General features: G+C 33.4%; 1 protein-coding gene across 11 annotated transcripts in view; it reads left to right on the top strand.

Annotated features, from left to right (window-relative positions):
- Nucleotides 1-23,309, top strand: part of LOC144957980 (arf-GAP with GTPase, ANK repeat and PH domain-containing protein 1-like) — a 184,330-nt gene that overhangs the window by 60,326 nt on the left and 100,695 nt on the right. For 5 of the 11 annotated variants that reach the window (XR_013642285.1, XM_078889541.1, XM_078889543.1 and 2 more), the window contains 7 exons: nucleotides 10,263-10,343; nucleotides 13,054-13,155; nucleotides 13,776-13,920; nucleotides 14,843-14,911; nucleotides 21,203-21,358; nucleotides 22,011-22,084; nucleotides 23,224-23,301. Coding sequence is in view for 10 of the 11 variants with exons in the window: in XM_078889541.1 (XP_078745667.1) it covers nucleotides 10,263-10,343; nucleotides 13,054-13,155; nucleotides 13,776-13,920; nucleotides 14,843-14,911; nucleotides 21,203-21,358; nucleotides 22,011-22,084; nucleotides 23,224-23,301 (705 nt within the window). In the remaining variant the exon portion in view is untranslated. Of the gene's footprint in view, nucleotides 1-1,412; nucleotides 1,506-10,262; nucleotides 10,344-13,053; nucleotides 13,156-13,775; nucleotides 13,921-14,842; nucleotides 14,912-21,202; nucleotides 21,359-22,010; nucleotides 22,085-23,223; nucleotides 23,302-23,309 lie in introns of all 11 variants that reach the window. The other 6 variants (XM_078889542.1, XM_078889546.1, XM_078889547.1 and 3 more) reach the window with 3 other exon arrangements.

Consider the following 23,309-nt stretch of genomic DNA (forward strand, 5'->3'; position numbering starts at 1 on the left):
CAAAAAAAAAAAAACAAAAAAAAACAAATTTTTTTTTTTTAAACTGCTGTCTTTGACTTTGACCGTGGTTATCAATTACACCATCATTCTTTACTGTTATATCAGGCAATATTTTTGATGTAGAAAGACGCATATTAGAGGTGCCAACCCCTCATAACCTGTATCAATCCAAATCCCACCTATGTTGTTTCTTTTTTGAAATTTTTTTATGGGTTATTCTTGTACGGTTATCACTGTCTTATCCCAACACAAATATTGACTGGTGGTCACTCAAGATGCACATATCAATTGTTGGAATACACATATTGAATATTGGAGATGCCAGCCAATTTAAGCATTTACCTACTGTCAGTCCCAGGCATGATGCGTCGTATATGTGTTGTTGCCTTGGAGTTATGGGTTATTAAATTATTGTATTGTTATTTCACTGTGTTACCCTTACACAAGTCTTTCAGGTTATGTGCACACTGTTAATGTAGATAGATAGGATATCGGAGATGCCAATCCACTGTTCTTTTTCTTACTAGCCTCAGGCATGACGAGTCTTTATGTTGTGGCCCATGACTTGATTAATTTTTAGTATCTACATGATCACCAAAATCATGCACAAATGAGTGTGTGTGTGTGTGTGTGTGTACGTGCGCCTTTGTATGCGTGTAAATGTCATGCCTAACACCATTTCTCAAGGCGGGTCTTCATCAACCCCCCCCCCCCCCCCTTTTTTTTTTTTTTTAAATTCTCTCCACTCAGTAACAAACCACGCCCTATTCTATCTCAAGTCGGTGCTTGTTTGTTTGATAAAATCAAGTTGATTAAGATTTTTTTTTAAAGACGAATAGTTAATCGCATTGAAAATGGAAAAAAGGACATGAAAGCCATTTTTAAAAATGTCAATAATGGAAGAAAAAAAAATGAATGCTATTTAAATGCCATATATTGTTTGAACTTCAAAATGTTGTTTCTGGTATATTTAAAATTTTTGTTTTTATTATATCTTTTTTCAGACAAGTTTGCTCATTTCTTTTGGCAATTCCAGTTATTTAGAGGTGTGCCTCACAATCAGATTAAACCCTTGTTTTCTTTTTTCTTTTATTTTTTTAAATAATATTATTTGAGTCTAGCATTTCTTCGCCATTTTCAATTTTGTCATTTACACTTCAAGGCTATTCACAAGACCCATTTTTCATTCTTTTCCCCTGAAATTCATACAAATCCTTTTAATTAATACAACAATCCAATCACAGTCACAGCGGCGTGAACACACCCGTTTCTCTACTGGACGAGCAGCCGGACACCCCGAGGGCTTTGCCAGCATCACCCTGTCGTCGCCCTCAAACATTTATCTATTTCATCCTAACTTGCTACAACAACCACCATCCTCATTTCATTACCATGTTTACAATAATTTACAGGAGAGACAAGAAGTCGGCAAAGAACAACTGCCAACCCCTACTTCCACGCCGACCCAGAGTCGTAAAAACCGACGTCGATCAAATCTCTTCAATGTAAGAATGATGCTACACACATGGTTCTTGATGTTTGCGAGTTTGTTTGTTTTTGTTTGTTTGTTTTTTTTTTTTTTTTTTTTTTTTGTTCCATTTCTTTCTTTCATTTCCTTTCATTTCATTTCGTTCAGTCATGCTCGCCATTATATTATTATTATTATTACCATGTCCTCTCGTCATCCTCGTTTTTGCACCCGTTTTCAGTAGCAGCGATGCCCATGTAGCTGTTGTCATGTCTTTCCACAATGTTGTTTCTTCGTTTTCCAAATTTTCATCTAAATACCCCCGCCATCAACCATCACGTCACCTCTGCCACGATGGCGCTCAACAGATTTTTTTAAAATTATTATTATTTAGATACATATTATGCTTGTTGTTAAAGTCCTCGACGTGTAGTACCAAGATTTAAAAAAAAAAAAGAAAACCTGAAGTCACAATGAATTTGGAATGATCGATTAATCTCAATATTTTAAAGAGCAGCCATTCTAGGTTTTTTTTTTTTTTACCAACTCATTTCTTCTATCGATGGTAATGTGTCCTCTTAATCATAAACGAATTTTCATTTTGACCATGTTGCAATTACACTACGTGGACTGTTATAGTTTGCTGGATGCAGGCAGAATGCTGTATCGTTACTTTATTTTTTTCATTATTATTATTAATGATCGGACTCCATTAATCTGATTTAATGAGCTTACTTACTTCTAGAAATATGAGGGGCGGGGGGTGTCCTCATAATTGTAGTTTTGCTTTAACGTTCATTCAGGGAGCTCGAAATGTTCAGAATGCCGTCTCGGAATATAGTATATTATAGCCAATGATCGTTTTTGTAGATTAAAACAAATAAACGGAGTTGAAATGAAAAATCGATCAATATGTTCATGCTATTGCAAAATTCTTTTCTCTTTCGTGAGAAAAGAGAATACATTTTGAAAACCCATTCTGTTAATTTTCTCTAGTAAAACGACGTTACGGTCATACGATCAGTCCCCTGCCTGTGTCTTGCTGCTTCCTTTATTGTTCTGTTGAATGTTTGATCTTTCCATGTTGAATGCTCTACCTGATTTTAACTCACTCAACCCTTGCACCGACTATATCCGTAGTTTACCCAGGTTACATTTTTACCCCATGCTTATTTATTACATTTTTCTGAGACAAATTATAGGCGTAGTATTAAAGCTAATGTTTTTAGTTTTCGCATGTTAATGATAGTTGAATAAAACTATCTATGTACATGCAATTTTTAATACATTTTTTTTTCCAATTTTGAAAATTAGCAAAAATCTCTAGGATTGAGTGAGTTAATTTAGCCGAATGCTTCACCATACTTTTTTTTAATACCCGACTGTCATGTCATCCCTACCTGTATTTACTCGTGAATGATCGATGTATCCTTATTAGATATAATAGTACTTGATCTTGAAATCAATGCCACTTTCTTAATGGAATGTCTTCTTGCTCGGTTTATTAAGATATGGTTGTTTCGTGGGTTTGGGGGGGGGGGGGGGTTCTTTTTTTTTTATGCACATAGCGTTCTCATCAAAAGAATTCGTCGTTGTAGTTTTATAAGATATAGCATCAACTTTTGTTTGTCTCTTCATGTGGAGAGTTTTTTTTTTTTTTAAACCCAATAGAAATGAAGAAATTCCCATCGCTTGTTTACTCTTTGTGCTCTTATTTTCAATGTTTTGTTTTACTTTGTGTTGAATAATTTGCTTTACTTTATCTATAAATAAATCCGTGAACCAGTTTAATTTGTGACAAATGAAAGATTCCTTTTTTTAAAAAATAAAAAACAAAAAACAACACTTCAAATGATTTTGTTTGTGAAATCACCTTTCAGTTGACTGAAAAGTCTTTCCTTTGTCATAAGTTATTAGTTCTCTGTTTGAATCCGGTATTCTCTGTAGATGAACAATTTGTGAGCTGTTTGTGCCATGGTCTTCTGCTCATACGTTCTATTTTTAGATATTGTGAGAAGTGTGTTTATTTATTGATCAGTATACCATTAGTCCTCTAAAGTCCTCGAAATGTGATTGCATGCACGGTGCTGCTAATTTTAGGGAATAAGAAAATCTTCCCTGATGCTGATTTGGATCTCCCTTCCCTCCAAACTGATTTAATTTAATTGACACATTTGATTGATACTGACCTTTTCACTTAGTTTATTGTTTAAATTAAAAACGATATTACATCTACCTATTGAGGTCTGATCTCCTTACGTCATTAAATGATATAAAAATAAAAGTAAATGATCCAGTTTTGGAAAGTGGATAGTTAAGATTGAGATAAAAAAGTAAGTTGAAATAGGTGTGGAAAAAAAAAAAAAAAAAAAAATATATATATATATATATATATATATATATATATATATATATATATATATATATATATATATATATATATATATATATATATATATATATATATATATAACGAAAATAGTGTACATTGATAAATATATATTGAGGAATTATTGAAGAAATTACAAATATCAATGTCGATCTATAATAATAAGAGTGGGACAGATTTCTTTGCTTTAACTTTTGTTTCATTACAATGTCATGGATTTTGTTACCGTCGCAATCAAGGGGTAATTGCATGGTGCTTTGTTATATATTATTTTGCATATTTGATGTTTTATGTAAATTAAGATCATTGCACTTATTCATTCTTCCTTTTACTCCTACTAACCCTTCTTCTTACCCTCCTCCTCGTCCTTCTTCCTCGTCCTTCTTCCTCGTCCTTCTTCTCTTCCTCCTCTCCTCCTTTTCTTCTTTTCATTTTCCCTCTCTCCTTCGTCTTCCTCCTCCTCCTCCTTCCCCTCCTCCTCCTCCTCCTGCTGCTGCTGTTGCCTGCTTCTATAGCAGCTCCTCCTCCTCCTTTTTTCTTCTTATACTTATTTTTCTCCTCCTCCTCCTCCTCTACTTTTCTTTCATCTTCCCTCTTCAATCTTATCCTCTCACAGCCACTTCAGTTATTAATTACAGCTACTACTACTACTACTACTACTACTACTACTACTACTGCGCCGCCTCACTTGTTAATCCAGTATATTATATCACCATTCCTAAAGACAAAGCACCTCACCAATTACGTTAATTATAGTAAGCACTACATGCGATACGACATTGCGATGGCCTCTGGTTTTCACATGGCACGCCGCCACCTTATCAAGTTTTATTGATTAATTTCGTCAGCGTTCGCTTAAGAAATAAAATCCCCCTTGCTTTTCCGTTCTGGGTCTTTTATTTGTGTGTCACGACTTAATCATGTTGATGCCCTCATCCGAGTCTGATTGATGTAATGCTCTTAGTGACATACGTCTATTTTTTAAGAGAGAGAGAGAGAGAGAGAGAGAGAGAGAGAGAGAGAGAGAGAGAGAGAGAGAGAGAGAGAGAGAGAGAGAGAGAGAGAGAGATTATTTTAATATTTATGTCATTCATATGTCGGCAAAAGAAGAAGGAAAGGTAGATTGGTAGAAGGTAGTAGCAAGGTGGGTGGGCGGGTGGATGAATGGATGTAGAGAGAGAGAGAGAGATCCTTTGCTGTTTTTTTTTTTTTTTTGTTTTGTTTTTTGTATGTGCTGCAACTGCAACAGATGTCGACGAAGTTTTAATTTTTAACGATTATGATATAATCATCAACAGGTTGTTAATGACTAGGTAAATAAGACGATACCACACGGTTGTACCGTGCTCAACGCGCTTCACAGTACTAGATGTCTCAGCCCACATTTCAATTTGATTCTGTACATTTCCATGCACATTGCTAACCAGGCGTCTATTATATATCATTACTGTTTTCTAATTGAATCAAAAGTCAAAAGGGTTTTTCTTACACGAGGGCACACAAGATCGAGCCCAGAAAATTGTTGTGCCTTGCACATTATCACTATCACCCATGTTGTTATTATTATATGGCTGGGGTAACTACGCTGACAGTTGCTCGACTCGGAACTGAAATGGTGATTTTAAAAAGAAGAAGAAAAAAAACATTCTCAAATTTTTATTTATTTTTTATTTAGCCGTGTAACTGATCGTTGCAGCACCTAACTCTAACTCGAACGGACTTGATTCTTCTTCTCAACAGATTAGGTTTTCCGCCTGGTTATTTTCTGATGGATTAGGGGGGTTGGGGGGGGGGGGGTACTCGAGATGGATTGCATAGTTGGTAATAATTATGACCTCAGGATGTTGTCATGCCCCCCACCCCCAACCCAACTCTGCTGAAAAGGCATGGTGATATAATAAAAAATAACTATGTTGGGGTCGATAATTGGAGAGTGCAGGCCATGCTAATATGCAGTGTGGGTGGGGAGTATTATACCATTCACTGTAACAGATCAATAATAGTATAATGCGATGTGAATCATTCATTGAGTGGCTGGGAAAAAGGTGTGCGTAGGAAAGTGTGTGTAGCAGCGGTTGTCTCCTCTAAATACGTTCTTTAGATTTGAATTCATGAAAACCTAAATTTCTAGTTTAAGTGTCTGGGGGTCATTTGTATGAAATTGTAGTAGTAATTCTATTACTGAACTGTTGTCCACTGGCGAAATACATATTTTTCCTTTATTTCTTTTTAATTGTCAGAAAAATTTACACTTCAAAAATTGAAATACCAAGACTACCAATGCTTGTCAAACTTACTCAAACTTGGCTCTTTAACTCGCGAGGCCCCAGGTTTGAGAATGTTTGCCAAGTTGAGGATCATTGAAATCGATCGATATTTTGAAGGGTGAGTTTTCTGGCCAAATTTTAAAAATCCGTGTCTTTCTAGAGTACGACAGTTGACTGGTTTTAAAGAAGTTTCAGATTGGAGCCTTTTTGACAGGTTGGGTCATTTTAATCCATCGATATTTGAAGAATAAGTTTTCACCCCAAAAAATTGAAGACGAAAAAACAAATAAATAAATAAATAAACGCGGTTGATGGTGGGTGGGCAGAATCGTTACAGCCGGGTGTCATGCATGTTGAATTCCCACTGACGTCATTGTATGTTTGCAATCAATCGGACACAGATTACCAAGTGTTAGGCCGACATTTGAAAAGGGGAGTGACGTAAATTAATTGGCATATGAATATCTATCCTTTTAGATCTTGAAAAATGGATAATTTATCAAATTTAACAACGTTTTAAATCAATTCTCTAGCATTTTATATCGTATAATTAAATTGGGGGGGGGGGGGTGTCTTAAAAATATTTTTGCTACGATGCAGATTTGGCTTTTGAAATTCTGATTTAAAAAAAAAAACAAAACAAAAATGAAAATAAACATTTTTAGTTTGACTTTGGCAAGTGCGTGGGGGAGGGAGGGGCGGGGGGGGGGGGGGGGGGGGGGGCTGGGATTAGGATCGAGTGTAAGAATAGCAATAGCGTTGGCATGCGTTTAGCCTAGTTCGCATGCCCAAGAATCACCACAATATGCCATGTCGTTGAGTGAGGTCTGGGTGGGTGAGGAGTAGACTCAAACAGATCGATACTCAACAGTGAATCATTCATTGGATGGCGAAAGATGTGTGTTGTGTGAGGTAATTTTGCCCTGCACTTGCAAAACGCCTTTTTTTTCTCATTTGGCCAGAATTTTTAAACTTAAAATATTGATGAATTAAGATGGATGATCCTAAATTTGTCCAAAAAAATTCTTAAACCCGAGACTTCCCAAAAGAAAATTTTTAGATTTAGATTTAAGCATTCTCACCCCCCCCCCCCCTTAAATGTGGTCATCTTAAATCATTGGTCACCTTCAACTTGCAAGTTCCCAAAATGTAAAAGGTCTTTTCCCAAATCATGTATTGAGGTATATGAAAGAATGCAAATTGACAAATGGATAAAAGAGTTTTTTATGGATTAGTTGATTATGAGGTTTAAAAAATGCATTAGTAATTATTGATGTGAAGTGTTCGGTGTTTAGTGGATGTTTGTTGATTATGTGTCTAAATTATATTATGGGAAATTCATTACGTTTTTCTTTTTTATTGGATACATGTTGTGAAATTATGATGAGCGGGTATTCCTGGTGATTGCGTTGTTTATTTTTTGAAACATTATTAGTAAACTTAAGATATGAGTTGGTTTACCCTGTGATGTTGTTAGTTTGTTAACATTCTTAAAGAATTCCATATGAATTAGTATTTCTTTATTTTATATTATATATATATATATATTTATATATATTATATATATATATATATATATATATATATATATATATATATATATATATATATGTATGTATAATATTTCAAAACAAGGGGAGATTTATTATCGCGAATATTTGAGAAATTATAAATCCATATCAACTTTGACTTGCATTACCAGCATTTCCATTTTTTAAAAAGTAATAGTGCTACTACTACTACTACTACTACTACTACTACTACTACTACTACTACTACTACTACTACTACTACTACTACTACTACTACCACTACCACTACCACTACCACTACTACTACTACCACTACTACTACTACCACTACCACTACCACTACCACTACTACTACTACTACTACTACTACTACTACTACTACTACTACTACTACTACTACTACTACTACCACTACAACTACTACTACTACTACTACTACTACTACTACTACTACTACTACTACCACTACTAGTAGTAGTAGTACTTGGGGGACAGTGTGGCTCAGTGGTACCGAAGGGTACCGAGTTCGATCACCCGCCGCTGCGCTGTGTGGCCTTGAGCAAGTCACCGCACCCTTGCTCAATTTGCGGCGCTGCACTGCGGCTGACGACTGGGTTATTTCAGTCTTCCGTTGGTGTGTGTGTGTGTGTGTTTGCTATAGTATAGTCACAATACACACCAAGCTTACAGATCTTTTAGTCCATATCTGTTGTTTTTTGTTGTTGTATTTATTGTATTTTTTTCTCCAACTATATATTACAATTTAACCCTTTTAAAAAAGCCTCTAAAATTCTGATCGTGTCATATGATAAAATTAGGTACTAATGAATGGTATATTCATGAATCGTGAACTAAGAAGTCAAGATGCCTGTGTACAAAATAAAATTCAGAAGGACTAGTAGAATGTACGCATCGACACCAAATTATCAACGGCTGGATGAGAAAACAACTGTTGCCTCTGTCCGGTTGGATAAGAAAACGACAGTAGCTTCCGTTGTGTTCAGATGGTCAATGTTAGGCTGCTCCATACAGCAAGCCTGTGATGATGAAATATTGTTGGGGGAAGAACAGGTTGGTCACATGGTTATTATTGCCGTTGATGAAAGTAAGGAAAGGATATTTTGTTTGGTGGTAATGGATTATTCTTATCTGATTACAGTTTATTTATCCCCCCACCCCCCTGTTATTTTTTGTTGTTGAAATTATAATTAAGGATTGTTTGTTTTTTTCATGATTTAAATTATTTTATAGTCGGCTTATGTGTTTGTGCGTGCCCTCCTCCCCACCCCCGACCTGTTCACTTCTGATTATGATATTATTTGTACCGAATATTATGCATACACGGTTTGAAAAAATAATAAAGAAAGAAAATGAAGTAACGAGCATGCAGCTTAAAAAAGTTGGTTGTGCAGGATGAGGTGGAGGTGGAGGAGAAAGGTGTAAGGTTAGTTAATTTACGGATTAGTGTGTATAGATACTTGCCAAGAATATTTGCATACACGAAGCTCTTCCAGGTTTTTGCATCCTTTAAAAAACACTTGCTTCCGACCAACAAAAAAAAAGTATAAACCAAAACATACAATCTCATTTTAATATGATGAAATAGGATAATAATATACATGGCTTCTTCTGCTAAGATATAATTTAAACAATCAATATATAGTAAAATCAAGCAAACAAAAGAATAAAAAAATCATGCCTTCATTCCCAATGGTTACATAATTTGTAATATTCAGAGAATGATTTCCAACACTCGTGCTCCTTCCTGTCAATCAGATATAATATAGTGGCTTCTGAAACAATTCATTGAATTTTAAAATATGAAAGACTACTGTTGTAGTGTTTCTATTTATTACTGGATTTAAAATTATTAGCCAACCATTTACATGCCCATAAGAAATGTTTATATTATTTTACTTATATTATCTTAGAATCTAATTTTCAGGTAATTTTAAAAATGAATAATTAACGCATTTCATCGTTAACTTTTATTTTTTTTTTTTTTTTTTTTTTTTTTTTGGGGGGGGGGGGGGGGGCTTTTGTTTTTTATTATTAAATTTTAAAAATGTTTTTGTAAGGCTTATGTTTGTTTTAAAATGAAATCTTAGGAGATATTTATCATAAAGTTTGATTACTCTGTATATTTTTTGTTGTAAAGTACACCTTCGAGATGTTTGATATAAGAAGTTGATTATTTTGTATGGAAAACTTCAAATTGTTAATTAAAGAATATTCTTGATATTTTCTGATAAATTATTTTGAATTGAGTGTATTTGACGCCTTATAACTATTGCCCCTGCATAATTTGTAGCTTTATTCAGCTCTTATAGTGGAAAATGATGTATTGTCTGATATATTTTATTGCTATGTGTGGCGCGCATTCGCCTGTGTGTGTTTGTGTGTGTGGATATATATATATATATGTGTGTGTGTGTGTGTGTGTGTGTGTGTGTGTGTGTGTGTGTGTGTGTGAAATAGAGTGCAATTACATTATAGAAATTTTAAAAATAAGTTACATTCTTTTTTGATTAGGAAATTTTTATTTTGGAACTCTTTAAACTGTAATACGTATTTATTAATCAGTCAAATATCGTTTTGCTCACCAGCCCAAATCAAAAGAGGAAGAGAAGAAACAGGCAGCAGATGGAGAGAAGGTGGGAAGTGGGAGGGCAATACCTCTCAAACAGGTAAGAGTATTTGGACCCTGTCAGCCTCTAATAGTTGAAAGAGATAGCGCATACATGATATCTACCTCTCTCTTACATTTGAACTAGCCTCCTTTATCATGGTTTTTTTCATGAGCAGATACAAGTGTCTTGACAATTAAGAATATAGTGTAATCAAGGAGTACATGTGATTGGAATGCCTGGAAGAATTTTGTCCAGGTCTTTTGTTCAATGAGGAATAGAGAGAAATGATGATGATGAAAGGAAACAGCAAGTTCAAGTAGATATCTTATCTGTGGTAGTGTGCCGTGTCCTTTGTCCTCTGTCCTCTTTTCTGTTCCTGACCAGGTAAATGAGTACCACCATCCCATGTGATGCCAGCTGGAATCCTATGATCCATTGTTGATTTTTTTTCCTTTCTCAAGTACTGACCATGTCTACCTTCCATCAATTCCTGTAAAATATGTATAATAATCTTTTCAAAAACTGAAGTTGAATACTTCATTTTCTTGATAGTGAACTTCACAATGCTTCAATGCTACACAGCAAGCCTCTGTAGCCTTCGTTTTTCATATTTTTTAAAGAATCGTGAGTCAGTTATGTTATACAGATTTCTACAGCTCACTTAAACCTTTGTAATGGCCTTTTAAATCATATGCAGACGATGGAACACATCCTTAGAGAATGCCAGGATGGTCCCCCCAAAAAAAACATCCATTCCATTCAGTAATAGCACATTTGTCAACTCAAATTTCATAAATATAGACATCCACAATTGATTTTCAGTATAAGTTCATCCTGACATGTCACCAAGCTGAGTCATGGGCCACATATGGTTCAAGTGATTTTATGACTCGGAGAACTAATTGAATTATTCATATGTCTCTTCACGCTTCATCCATTTGTTTTATTTATATTGCTTAACATTCACTTTATAATACAGTTAACTCCGCTTAATCGCACACTCCACTTATACTCTACTCATTCCCGAAAAAAAATTGAATTTTTTCTATATATTCGCTCCGCTAAATCGCAACACCTGAATGGAGAAGAATATCTTTAAAATACACAAAAGTAATGAAAATGTGTTTCTCACTGAACCCTTTTCGCACGTTTAAATCACGCATGAAAAGCTTTCCCGTCAATGCTATTCCATTGTCCCTCTGAATCCAACTAGGTCAGACGCGCAATGATTGTTGACAAGTGATTACCTGGCACGATGGGCTAATTGACTCAGCACATTCTGTCTGCATCACTAGGTGTGAAAAGGGATCACATTCCAATGAATGCCGGGTGTTTGTTTACAATGTCTGACCCCTCAATTGCAATTCTCCACCTGTATAAGGTTTTCCTCTCCTGAGACATGAACAATAAGAAAGGATTACAGAAAGGACTCGCGTCTCATTTTTTATTGATCCTTACGGTCCCTGTCCACATACACGAGTCTTTTGAATTGTTTACCCATAGGTTCATTTAATGAATAAAGCCGACAATTAGATTTAGAGAAATCAAAATTTAACCAATGAATTGCCTTATATGGTCTTGGCCTTATATGTTCATTGCCTTATTTGCAGAAAAAAACCCTCAAAAAGACTGCACCTCTTATAAAAGATCGTGTTATCACAATTTATCATCATTACAGCAATGGCTTTCCCAAAGCCCAGAGATCTCAATCTTCTACAGAACTTCAATTGATTGCAGATGCAGAATCAATTCCAAACCAAACATAAAGCGAGCTATCTACGAAGTACGGCGTATCAAGAACCCAGTCTCTCATTTGCTTAAAAAAACAAAACAAGAATTACGTTGCAGTCAAAGAGAATAATGGATCAAATCTGGGATGTAAACGACAGAGAGATGGCCAGCAAGGTGTCATTGGAAATGCCTTAGTCGTGTGGATGAGTGATAGTTTAACCAAAGCACTCGGCTGTCTGGAGATCAACTCAATGCACATCTCTCTCCCATCAAGACTGATGGCTCTCGAGATGGAAAGGTCAACACAATGTCGTGTTTAAAATAGAACATGGCAAAAAACATGTTGCTTCAAGATTACTATTCTTACAAACAATAATGTCCTATTTGTTGTTGATAAAACATGAAAATGAAAAGAAAAAGGAAAAGGAAAAACAAAAAGGAAAAAATCCACACAATAAAACAACCAATTTGTTAAAATAGAAACCAAAAAAAAACCCATTAAAAAACAACAAAAAACAACTTTTAATGAGGTCATATCTTGAACATGACGGTCCTAAACCTGCAGAAACTCAGAGGAGATGGTCCTACTTAAATGCCACATGAAAGCTGGTGCTTAGATACTATTTTTAGTTTCTCCGCTTAATTGGCACACTAACCTGAACTCCAAAGGGTGTGCGATTAAGTGGAGTCGACTGTAATTCTGTCAGTCAGAAAACAAACTTAATCATTCGTCTATCAGTTTAAGCTATGAATTTGTTTTATTTGTACCATGTAACTTTCATTTGTCCTTTACTCTGTGGATCAATTATTTTTTTTCATTTAGAATCATTCTTCCGTCTTTCTCTCTATTTATTTGTCTCAGAAAATAAATTAGGTCATTCATCTATCTGTTCAACTTTACAATTCGTCTTACTCATACCATTTTACATTCATTTGTTCTTAATTCTGATGATTGATTTTATTTTTTTATTTTTTTCATTCATTCAAATTCCTTTCATCTCTTTATTTATTTATTTATTTAATCACTTATTTTCAGGGTTATTTATACAAAAAGAGTCATGGTTTGAACAAAGAATGGAAGAAAAAATATGTTGCCCTCTCTGATGATGGCAAATTGGTCTATCACTCCAGTTTACACGTAAGTCTTCTTTATACCTATCATAATCTCCCCATAACTCAAGAAAAAAAATTCAAAAAATGCAAACTGGCCTGCTTAACAGTCACATTAAAAGCATCACATTTTGAGATCCTTGCATAATATTTTTTTATTTTTCGCAGCAGTCATTTGTACAATTCTGTGAGAACCTTTAATGACTTTTGTCATGTTTTTAACCGTTACATATTGGTTGTCTGCCTGAAGTGATCAATTTTATTTTTCATGTTGGGTGCCTGTAAAGCCAGAACTTTCTGTATTAGTAGTTGAGAGTGAATGTATCCGTTTTTCCGTTGATTCAATGATAGAAAGATTAGTCACTGAATTATGTTTGTCTAAGAAAGAAACTGCTTTAAAGCTTTCCATTAATAACAGTTCAGTTATTGATCTTTAATGGAAGACTGGTTTGTATAACAGCAATTTGGAGAGGTTTTTGTTTTCATTTTTCTTTTTCTCTTTTTTTTTCTTTTCTTTTTTTTTTTTTTTCGTTCTCTTTTTGTTTTGTTTTGATTTCTTTTTTTCTATATTCAAATTGAACATAATTTGTATTTATTTATCCTTGTGATAATTTGAAATGTATGTATTCAACTCTGCTCAATCTTAAGGATTATATGGAAAACGTCCATGCCAAAGAAATTCCATTGGTGAGAACCACAGTCAAAATTCCAGGTCTGAGGCCGAGGGGATCCAGGGCAATATCAACTGGTGGTGCCGCCACCAATGGGGAGATGAACAATTCTATAGGAGATGGTGAGTGTTCCTTATATACAAGTCTCTTTGTTGGGTGGGTGTGTTTGTTTAGATGTCTATATATGTGTGAATGGAAAAATTCTGACCTCTGCATTTCATGTGAAGAATATTGTACTGCCTATCGAAGATACTAGTAGCTTGATGGTTTTTTTTATAATTGCCAGATTGTTTAGATTATGCCTTTGTATTTTTGGCCATTATTGGTGTACTTAGGAACAACTGTACAAGGAGATGGGGGCTATGAGGTGGAGGTTAGGAAGAGGATACAGACAGGCTGGAATAATTGGAGGAAGGTAACTGGAGTTATGTGTGACAAACAAATTTTCGCAAATCTGAAGGGAAAAATATATACAACAGTTGTAAGACCAGCAATGTTATATGGACTAGAGGCAACAGCTGCAACAAAGAAACAAGATAAAGAAGTTGAGGTGGCAGAAGTAAGGATGTTGAGACGGTCACTTGGCTGGACAAGAAAAGATAAAGTGAGAAATGAACGAATTTGAAGGTTGACTGAAGTGAAGAATGTATCAATAAAGATGAGAGAAGATAAATTGAAATGGTTTGAACATGTAAAGAGACGAGAGAGGGAGTACGTGGGAAGGAAAGTATTGGACTTAAAATTAGCGGGAAAGAGGAAAAAGGGATGCCCAAAGACTAGATAGTTGGATAAGGTAAAGGACGATGTGAAAGAACTGGGCCCAGAGGAAGATGATGCTCTGAACCGAGATGCATGGAGATGTGGCATTCATTATGGCAACCCTGCAAAATGCGAGATAAGTTAAAAGAATATATATTTTTATATTATATATATATATATATATATATATTATATATATATATATATATATATATATATATGTCTCACGAAGGTAAAATAATGAAATCCTTGAATTAATGTAAAGTGAATTATTTCATCCACCAGGTTTTGATGAACCAGCAGATGGTCAAGTTGACAACTCTTTAGTTATTCCCAACTCGTCTTTAACATCAGGTGGGTGCCTTATCTTGTGTAATGATTGTTGTAGGTATTGGTGTTGTTGGTGTATTTTTTCTATTATTATTATTATTATTATTATTATTATTATTATTATTATTATTATTATTATTATTATTATTATTGTTATTATTATTATCATAATCATCATCTTTAACATTGATTTATACCATTTCAGTTTTTAAAGTTTCAAATCCATCAGTTTGATGAATAGATAAGACCTTAAAATAAAGATGAAATTTGAAATGATTTTCTTTTGTTGTTGTTGTCCTTGTGTGTTGTTTGCTTGCTGCATCATCTTAACAAAACATCAATGGACAGTGTTAAGCTTTTCATTAATTTCATTTCACTTTGTTTTGAAAACATTTATTTGGCTACTTTTCTTTTCTGTTTAAAAAAAAAATCTTTTTTATTCTTAAATTTTGTTGTGAATGTTGTGATAAGCTTATATTCTTTTCTTTTCCTCGTTAAAAATAAAGTCACAGTGATTTAAGTTAAAGCAAAACTCAAATTTGAAAGATACAAGGATATTAGTAATATATGAATATCAAACAGCACTACATGAAATGGTGAAAAAAATGTACTAAATATGTATATGTCTTTTGCATACTCTATTGAGCCTTTAAAGTGTTTTGAACTAGTGGAGCTAGATTACATCTGTGTGGATGAAACTCTATAACTACAAGTTTCAACAACTCGATAAGATTTTAAGCATTCTCACTCGTGATCTCATCCATGTGGTGGGTAGGGATCCTGACCTCCCATAGCGGGCAGGGGGGTCCATACTGTGTCTTCTATCCCCCCTATGTCTGTTTTCCAACATGCTTTCTGTCTTTGTCTTGGAATGAGATTACTTGGTTTTGTCCTGGCCCTGGCTGGAGTCCTGGCTGGGAGGGAAACAGTCAAATGCATAGTTATTGTTTTGAGAGATGTTATTTTTTTCCTTTTAAATCATCTCTCTGTTATGTATTATTATATTTGTTATTTTTAATGTATAATGTAAGCATCTGAGTGTATTCCTCTTTGTTGGATTTTGTGCTTGTGTCCGGATGAGACTTATAGGTGATCTCAAGCTAAGTACATTGGTGGTATGCTCTTGGAATCTACATCTGATTCCTATTTGTTCCCAGTTCCCCTATGTCTTACTTTCTCTTGGGTGCTTTAATTGTAATTCTATAACTTTTTATGATCCCATTTTCTTCCATTTTACTGGCGCTGATATAACCTAAATGTGTTGCAAGCTTCGTAAAACCCTTAAAAACAAAAAACAAAAAATGTGGTGACTGAACTGATCTGCTATTTGAAGTATTTATTTATTTAAGTTTATTTTATTTGGATTATTATTTATTTTTCTTTTGTCTTAACAACTAAAACGTTTGAGTTTTTTTTCTTTCTTTTTGTAGAAAATAATGGGAGTTTTTAATAATCTCTTATATACCTGTTCGTGAAGCGATATCAAAATAAGTTTTTAACAGCAATATTGTTTTTTTCTCAGCTCTATTCCGTACAAAAGACTCTTGTTAATTTCCTGAGTCCTTTGCTTTCTTTTTCTTTATTTTGTAGTGATTTATCATAAACCCAAGTAATTCATCCTAACCTATGCAGTTTTTCATCATTCACATGCCATTAATAAATAAAAAAAATTTAAAAAGAAAAGAAAGAAGGGAAGCATCCATTATTTCAATTTTTCAAGTCATTTTGAAATATTTTGTCTGGTCTTTCTTTACCCCTGTCTAAATGTCGTCTGTGTGGTTGTGGTCTCAACAAAAATAAAATCATGCATGGCTAATGGTTGCTGATCTGCCACTTCCGAACTCCTGATGGTAAGCTGTTGTCATCAAAATATATTTATTTCAATAACAAAACTTATCACATTATTGGTTTGCTTTCCCAAATAATCATATTGTACTTGTTAATGAAACTTCTTTATAGTTTTTTGCTTACATATTATTCAGTTGTACACGCTGCATAATATAACCTGTTTACTTTTAACTCACTCAAATCGTTTTCTTTGAGTGTTTCAGAATGGTGTTCTTGTCACCATGGACTTACTGATTCCACAAACCCGTCCATATCAATCTTTGTTTGTATCCAGAATTGTTTCACACAACAACTGTGGAAATTGGTTCCTAATAGTATACAATCAAACTTTGGCGAATGTCAGCAGTGAAAATAGTGTTGGACAATTTTTCATATAAAAACTGGTGTTAACATTTTTGTTGTTGTCTTACTTAGACTCCAAAGAAAGTAATTTTATCCTTTTTTCAAGATTTTTCACAATTTCAGACTGCTTATTATGATAATTAGCAATACAAGCAAAACACAGTGTTTACTTTGACATTGCTTTCATTCTTGTTTATAAATACTGACAGTTTGTTCTTAATTTTTATTCAAATAATAAAAACCAGAAATGTTAATGTAATTTGTTTATAGTTGTCAAATTACTCTTATTGATTAAATATACCAGAAACTATTAGTTTCATATATTTTAATAGAATGGTTTTATTTTTACAACTAAAAAGAAAATACTCCAATTTATATGAATAAAAAAAAGTTCAATCTCTGACTCGAGTGATTTAAAATTTGAATTGTTTCCATAGGAAAGGCACTATCAAGTTTTGAATACAAAAGTTCTTTTAGTCGTGGCATTTGCTCTTTTGGTATTTTTATTAAGTGATAAAAATCTTTCTTAGAAACTAAACATGAAGTTAAGTATGGTTGTTTACAAAAATGACTTTTAACATTGTCTGAGACCTGCAAATGAGGAAGATGTGGAATGATTGTCATAAGAACTCCCTTTCTGAATGCCAGAAACTAATATGTCACTATCAAATATTGTTTGAAGATATTTCTTTATTTCCATTTATTCCAAATTTTTAACCCATAGGATTCTTATAAATACTGCTTAAGTATTTTTGTGCTATAAGAGCCACATATAATTGGCAAAAAATCTGGAAAATCGGGGGTGGTGAGGAGGTAGGGGGCCTTTTAAAGTTATTAATCCCTCAATATAGTTTTCCATTTAAAAAAAAAAATCTCAAATATTTATGCTAAAATGATGCTCTATTATTTATGCTTCTTCTTTCGTCCATACTATATATAATGTCCTTCAAGATTCAATTTTTTTTAAAGTTGAAAACTTCCAATTTTTCCTTTCTTGTTTATTTGAAAAAAAAAATATAACGGGGACATTGTTTTAAAAGACATTATTCTTGGCAAAAAAAAACATTTTCGTATCACTTTTTTTTTACTCTTAAAATGTTTTAACAGAAAGGAAAAAATGGATATTTTTTTTTTTTTAGCTTTTCTTTTTTCAGAGTATACAGTTCATTTATATGTGAAAAGAGGAATATTTGATAATTACATTTTACCAATTATTGCTAATAATGTTTTTGTAAAGAACATTCTGAATTTCTTCTCAACACAAAAATGTTATTGGGTTCAGCAGCGGGTTTATAGGCCCCTGGCTTCTTTAACAAATTGTATTCTGATTCTCATGGAATATAGAATGTAATTGTTGCTGCTCGAAGCTCGAACAAATAAATAACAATGTGAAATTGAATGTACGCTTCAATTTAATATACGAAAACAGATAAAATGGACGTTTCAGGTTTCCCCTTTATCAACAAAACAAGATGAATGAAACACAGACGAATGAGATAATGTAGTAGTGGCGTTGTTCAACAATTACATTCAATTTCACATTGTCATTTATTTCATGGAATATATATAATATTTGATGAACTCTTGTGACAGATTGTTCCAATCTTCCAATAGTCTCAATATTTCGGTCTTCAACACATCACTCAACCTAGTCTCATGGGTGCTCAGTTGGCAGCCAAGGGAGAACCTCAAAATTTATTTATTTTTATTATTTTATTTTTTGCAATTTTTTTTTCTTCTTTAGCCAAGTTTATTTTTACTATTCCTATACATACATACAGACATACTTGAATTAATGCGAATATTCAAAACCTATCGTCTCAAAATGCTAGAATGTCAATTTAAACTCAAAACTGATCATAAATATGAAATCTTAAATTTTAGCTCTCTAAATAACTGTATTCATTCTCCTCACTCAACGCAATTTTGATACTTTTGAATATGAATTCAATTTTTTTCAACATTTTAATCACCCCAATAAAAAAACTGTGTTGAGGCAATGGATCTCATGTATGAATCATGTTTTCATATTTTACGTTATTACTAATATACTTATTCGTCTTGGTCTCTTTTAGGACATAGGGCAGCTGTGATTTTGCTTCATTTAAAAGTTCATTTATTTTATTGTCATCACTCGTGATGTCATGATGGGCAAAAGTTTTTGTTTTGTTTTGTTTAAACACTGATATACTTATAAACATTGGCAGATTCCCATCAGCTGTTCTCTTTTAGCTTTGGAAAATATGTATTGTCTGTCCTTGATTGACTTGCAATTTTTTTTTTACCATCATTTCAAAATTTGTCAAAGTCTCTCCGTATTTGTTTTGGTAATTGATTTTTTTGGATGTTATACTTTCCATTACTCTCTGACAACATTATAGTACCTCTCCATACCATTTTTTAATATTTAACTTCATTAACAGTTCATCATATGCTACTGTACCTGAGAATTAGTTGGTATATATTTAAAGATACTACCACAGAGAGATAAATACCTGTAATAAAGTCTTTACAACTGTTTTCATATATCTTTGTTTTGTTTAGTTTCTCCACTTCTTTCATTAAATTGTGCATGTTACATTAATCTCTTTAAGTTTTTCTTGCTTTTGATTTATTAATAAAGTATCTGTTAGAAACTGGCTAACCTTCTAACCTTTAAGAGTCAGTTCTGCAAAACAAATTTCATTATTGTCTTTTAAAAAAATAAATTTAAAGCTAATTTCTATAAAACAACAAAAACATATATATGTAACATAAGCTCACCCCAATTTTGATATTTTTGACTATGAATTCAATTTTCAGCATCTTATTTTTCCCCTCTTGTAATAATAATTAAAAAAAAAAATATGTGCAACTGTTTTGGTTGAACTGTATATATAAATATATATATATATATATATATATATATATATATATATATATATATATTATATATATATATATATATATATATATGTTTTCTTTTGTTTTGTTTTTTTGGAAACTACTATTTTCATTGTTATTATTATTTTAAAGCTTTGCTGATCCTATTTAATATTTCCTTTCCAATGCTTTGTAAAGTGCCTAGTTTGTTGCTTGTGATTGACATTATTGTAATGTAATGTAATAGGAGAATAAGGATAACCAAAGAAGAATATCAGTGTATTGTGGTTTTCTGTTGGTCCATGATCGTGATGTTTTTGTTTGTTGCTTTAATTAATTTTTAATATATAAATATTTTAATTTTTAATATTTATTTTAATTTTTAATATTAAAAAAAAATCATTGCCATGATTCATCATATTATATGATGCCCCATATTTTGGAACTCATTTATTTTTTTATTACTGATGTTTCTCACAAAAAAGGCTACTCAGTATGGTCTTTGTTCTTAAATTTTACCAGTGCCTGATAGGATATGTGTCTCATCCTAGGTCTTAAATGAACACTTCCATCATCATCATCATAAAAAAATTGAGCTTTTATATCTTAAAAATTAGCTTTTATATAGTGCAATATTCACTAAACGTGCTCAAAGCGCTTTACAAAGGGTCCCTGACCAACAGCAACATGTAACATGTAGAACGAGACATGACGCCTGTCAGGCGATATTACAATTTTTTTCCGGACAGAGACAGTGCTGTTAACGGCCAGCTACTCATTTTACACCTGAGTATGGCGAGAGAATGTGAGTAAAGAGCCTTTTCCAAGTACTCAACTATGCGGCGAGCGATGCTCGAACTCAGGACCTTCTGATCTGAAAGCGAGTGTCATACTGCTAGACCACATAGCTGCATCATCATCATCATCATCATCATCATCATCAGGTGATGAGAAAAGGAAGTACATACAAGCTATATTTTAAATTATCATCTACAATTTCTTTTCTTTGCTTGGACAAACAACAGGAATTCACTCTAAAAAAATGTTATTGTGAAAACAATTTAAAACAAAACTGTTATTTATAACAAAAATCCTGCCAAGTTCAGGCATTAAAATAAAAAATTATTATACCCTTAATACTCCAAACAACAACAAAAATCATTATTATTATTATAACTAAATGAATTCTCATGTCTCCAAAATGTTGCTGTCTGTCTTACCATTTTAGTTTGTCATTATTTTTATTTCTATCTCTGAACACAGGAATTCCGGCACAACCCCGTACCCGTCCTGAACGATCCCCTATGTTGCCCAAATTAGGCATCAACAGTTCAAGCAGAGACACCCCTAATGTCAAAAAGCGGCATCGGAGGGCCAAGAGTGGTGGTGTGAAAAATTCTAATCCAGGAGATGGGGATGGTGAGTGTGTGGGTCACCCGCTTTGTTTTAAAATTATTCTTTATTGATGAAACCTGACCTGTCTGTCAATACCAACTGACTAACTGTTTGTAATTTTAAAAAAAAAAATTTATATTGACCTTAACAACAAATAAGATTAGGTTATATCAAAAGTTTCATCACAATCGAGCAACATAACAAATGATAATAGGTCACAAATTTGTGAGTCGAATATTCTAGTTTCATGGGGGAGGGGGGGGGGATATTTCTGGCCACATATCACTACTTTCTTGAGGAGGGGGGGGGGGGGGGGGGGTGAGGTAAATCCAGCTAGGAAGGTTGTAAAAAAAATTACCAGATAAAGACAGGAACTGTGATTATTTAAATAGAAACAGATAGATATTATGATTATTTACTTGCCCATTAAAAATATGTGTCATGCTTGGATGTTTATTCATCTCAAGCTATCACGGTTGTAAGATTTTGTCCATTATATTTCTATTGTTATAAGATTTTGGACTAGAGGTTATATTTTTGAAGTAATCCATAGTTTGTTAAAAAATGTTTGTTAGATTAAAACCATTGGTCTTAAAATATGTTATGCTGCTTGTAGCGGAGATAGAGGTTTTGTTTTCTATGTCATTATTACCATTATCTATCTTTTTCTTCTCAGATTCTGACGGTTATGAGTTTATGATAGTCTCTCTAGAGAACAAACAATGGCATTTTGAAGCCCAGAACGGCGAGGTATACACTTTTCAAATATTATTATCGTCAATTAGATTCTGTGTTTGTGCATGTTTTATTCTTTTCAATTAAATTGGTGGATAAACTCTCAACATAGGCTAAGGTCTATCCTCAAGCTTCTAGGTGAGAGAGGAGACAAATGTCCAAATTGGTCCATCCTTGCTGTTTCTTCTATCCTCTTATATCTTAAGTTGCGTCCCAATGTCTGTGTTCTTTTCTTTATAAATGTTACTTATTTGATTTTGCTCATTCCCTGGCATCGGAGGGTAACAGATAGATCATAGGTGTTTTTTCTTTCTTTCTTTCTTTCTTCCTTCCTCATTTCTTTTTTCTTTTTTTTTCTTTCTTTCTCTTTCTTTTTATCTATCTCTCTTTTTTTTTCTGGCACTATTATTACCTGAGAGTGGGTAAATATTGTGAAGACACCTTACTACAATGAGAAAATGGTGTCCCATACACTTGACTCGAAGGTTTTGGAAATACAAGACTCAGAGCCTTTTAGAGCTTTTTTTTTATAGCGATGGGTAAACATAGAAACTCCCATAGTGGGCAGTGAGGTACTTGCTATATCTTCTATCCCCCTGTATCTGTTTTCCAATTGCTTTCTTTCTTTGTCTTGGGATGAGATTACTTGGTTTTGTTATGGTCCTGGCTGGGAGGGAAACAGTCAAATGTATAGTTAGTTGTGGGAGGTAATATTTTTTTTCTTTGTAAATCTCTCTCATGCACTGTATTATGTTTTGTTTACGTATTATAAATGATTTGTAAACATTTGAGTTTGAGTGTATTCCTCTTAGTGGGGACATGTGCTTGTGATATCAATCTTTGATAGTGTGCTCTTGAAATCTACATCTGTTTCCTATTTGAACCAATTCCCCTTTGTCTTACCTTCTCTTTGGGTGCTTTAATTATAGTTCTAGAACTTTTCACTATCCTATTTTCCTCCTTTTTACAGGCGCTGATATGATCTTATTATGTTGCAAGGACCGTAAAACCCTTAAAACATAAGCATAAACAAGCATAGATACTGATATAGATTTATCTATATAAATAATTTTCCAAACACTTTATGTGTAGAGTCTGGATTTCCCAATCCAATCGCGTCACATCTTAATTTTATCCTCTTTTTTTCTGTTCAGGACCGTGATGGGTGGGTAGATGCCATAGAACAACAAATCCTTTCTAGTCTTCAAGCCAATGATGCTGGCAAAAATAAGGTAGGTTC

This window comes from Berghia stephanieae, chromosome 12 (assembly GCF_034508935.2).
Source record: "Berghia stephanieae isolate SIO BIC M18660-M18661 chromosome 12, UCSD_Bste_1.3, whole genome shotgun sequence".
Lineage (NCBI taxonomy): Eukaryota > Metazoa > Mollusca > Gastropoda > Nudibranchia > Aeolidiidae > Berghia > Berghia stephanieae.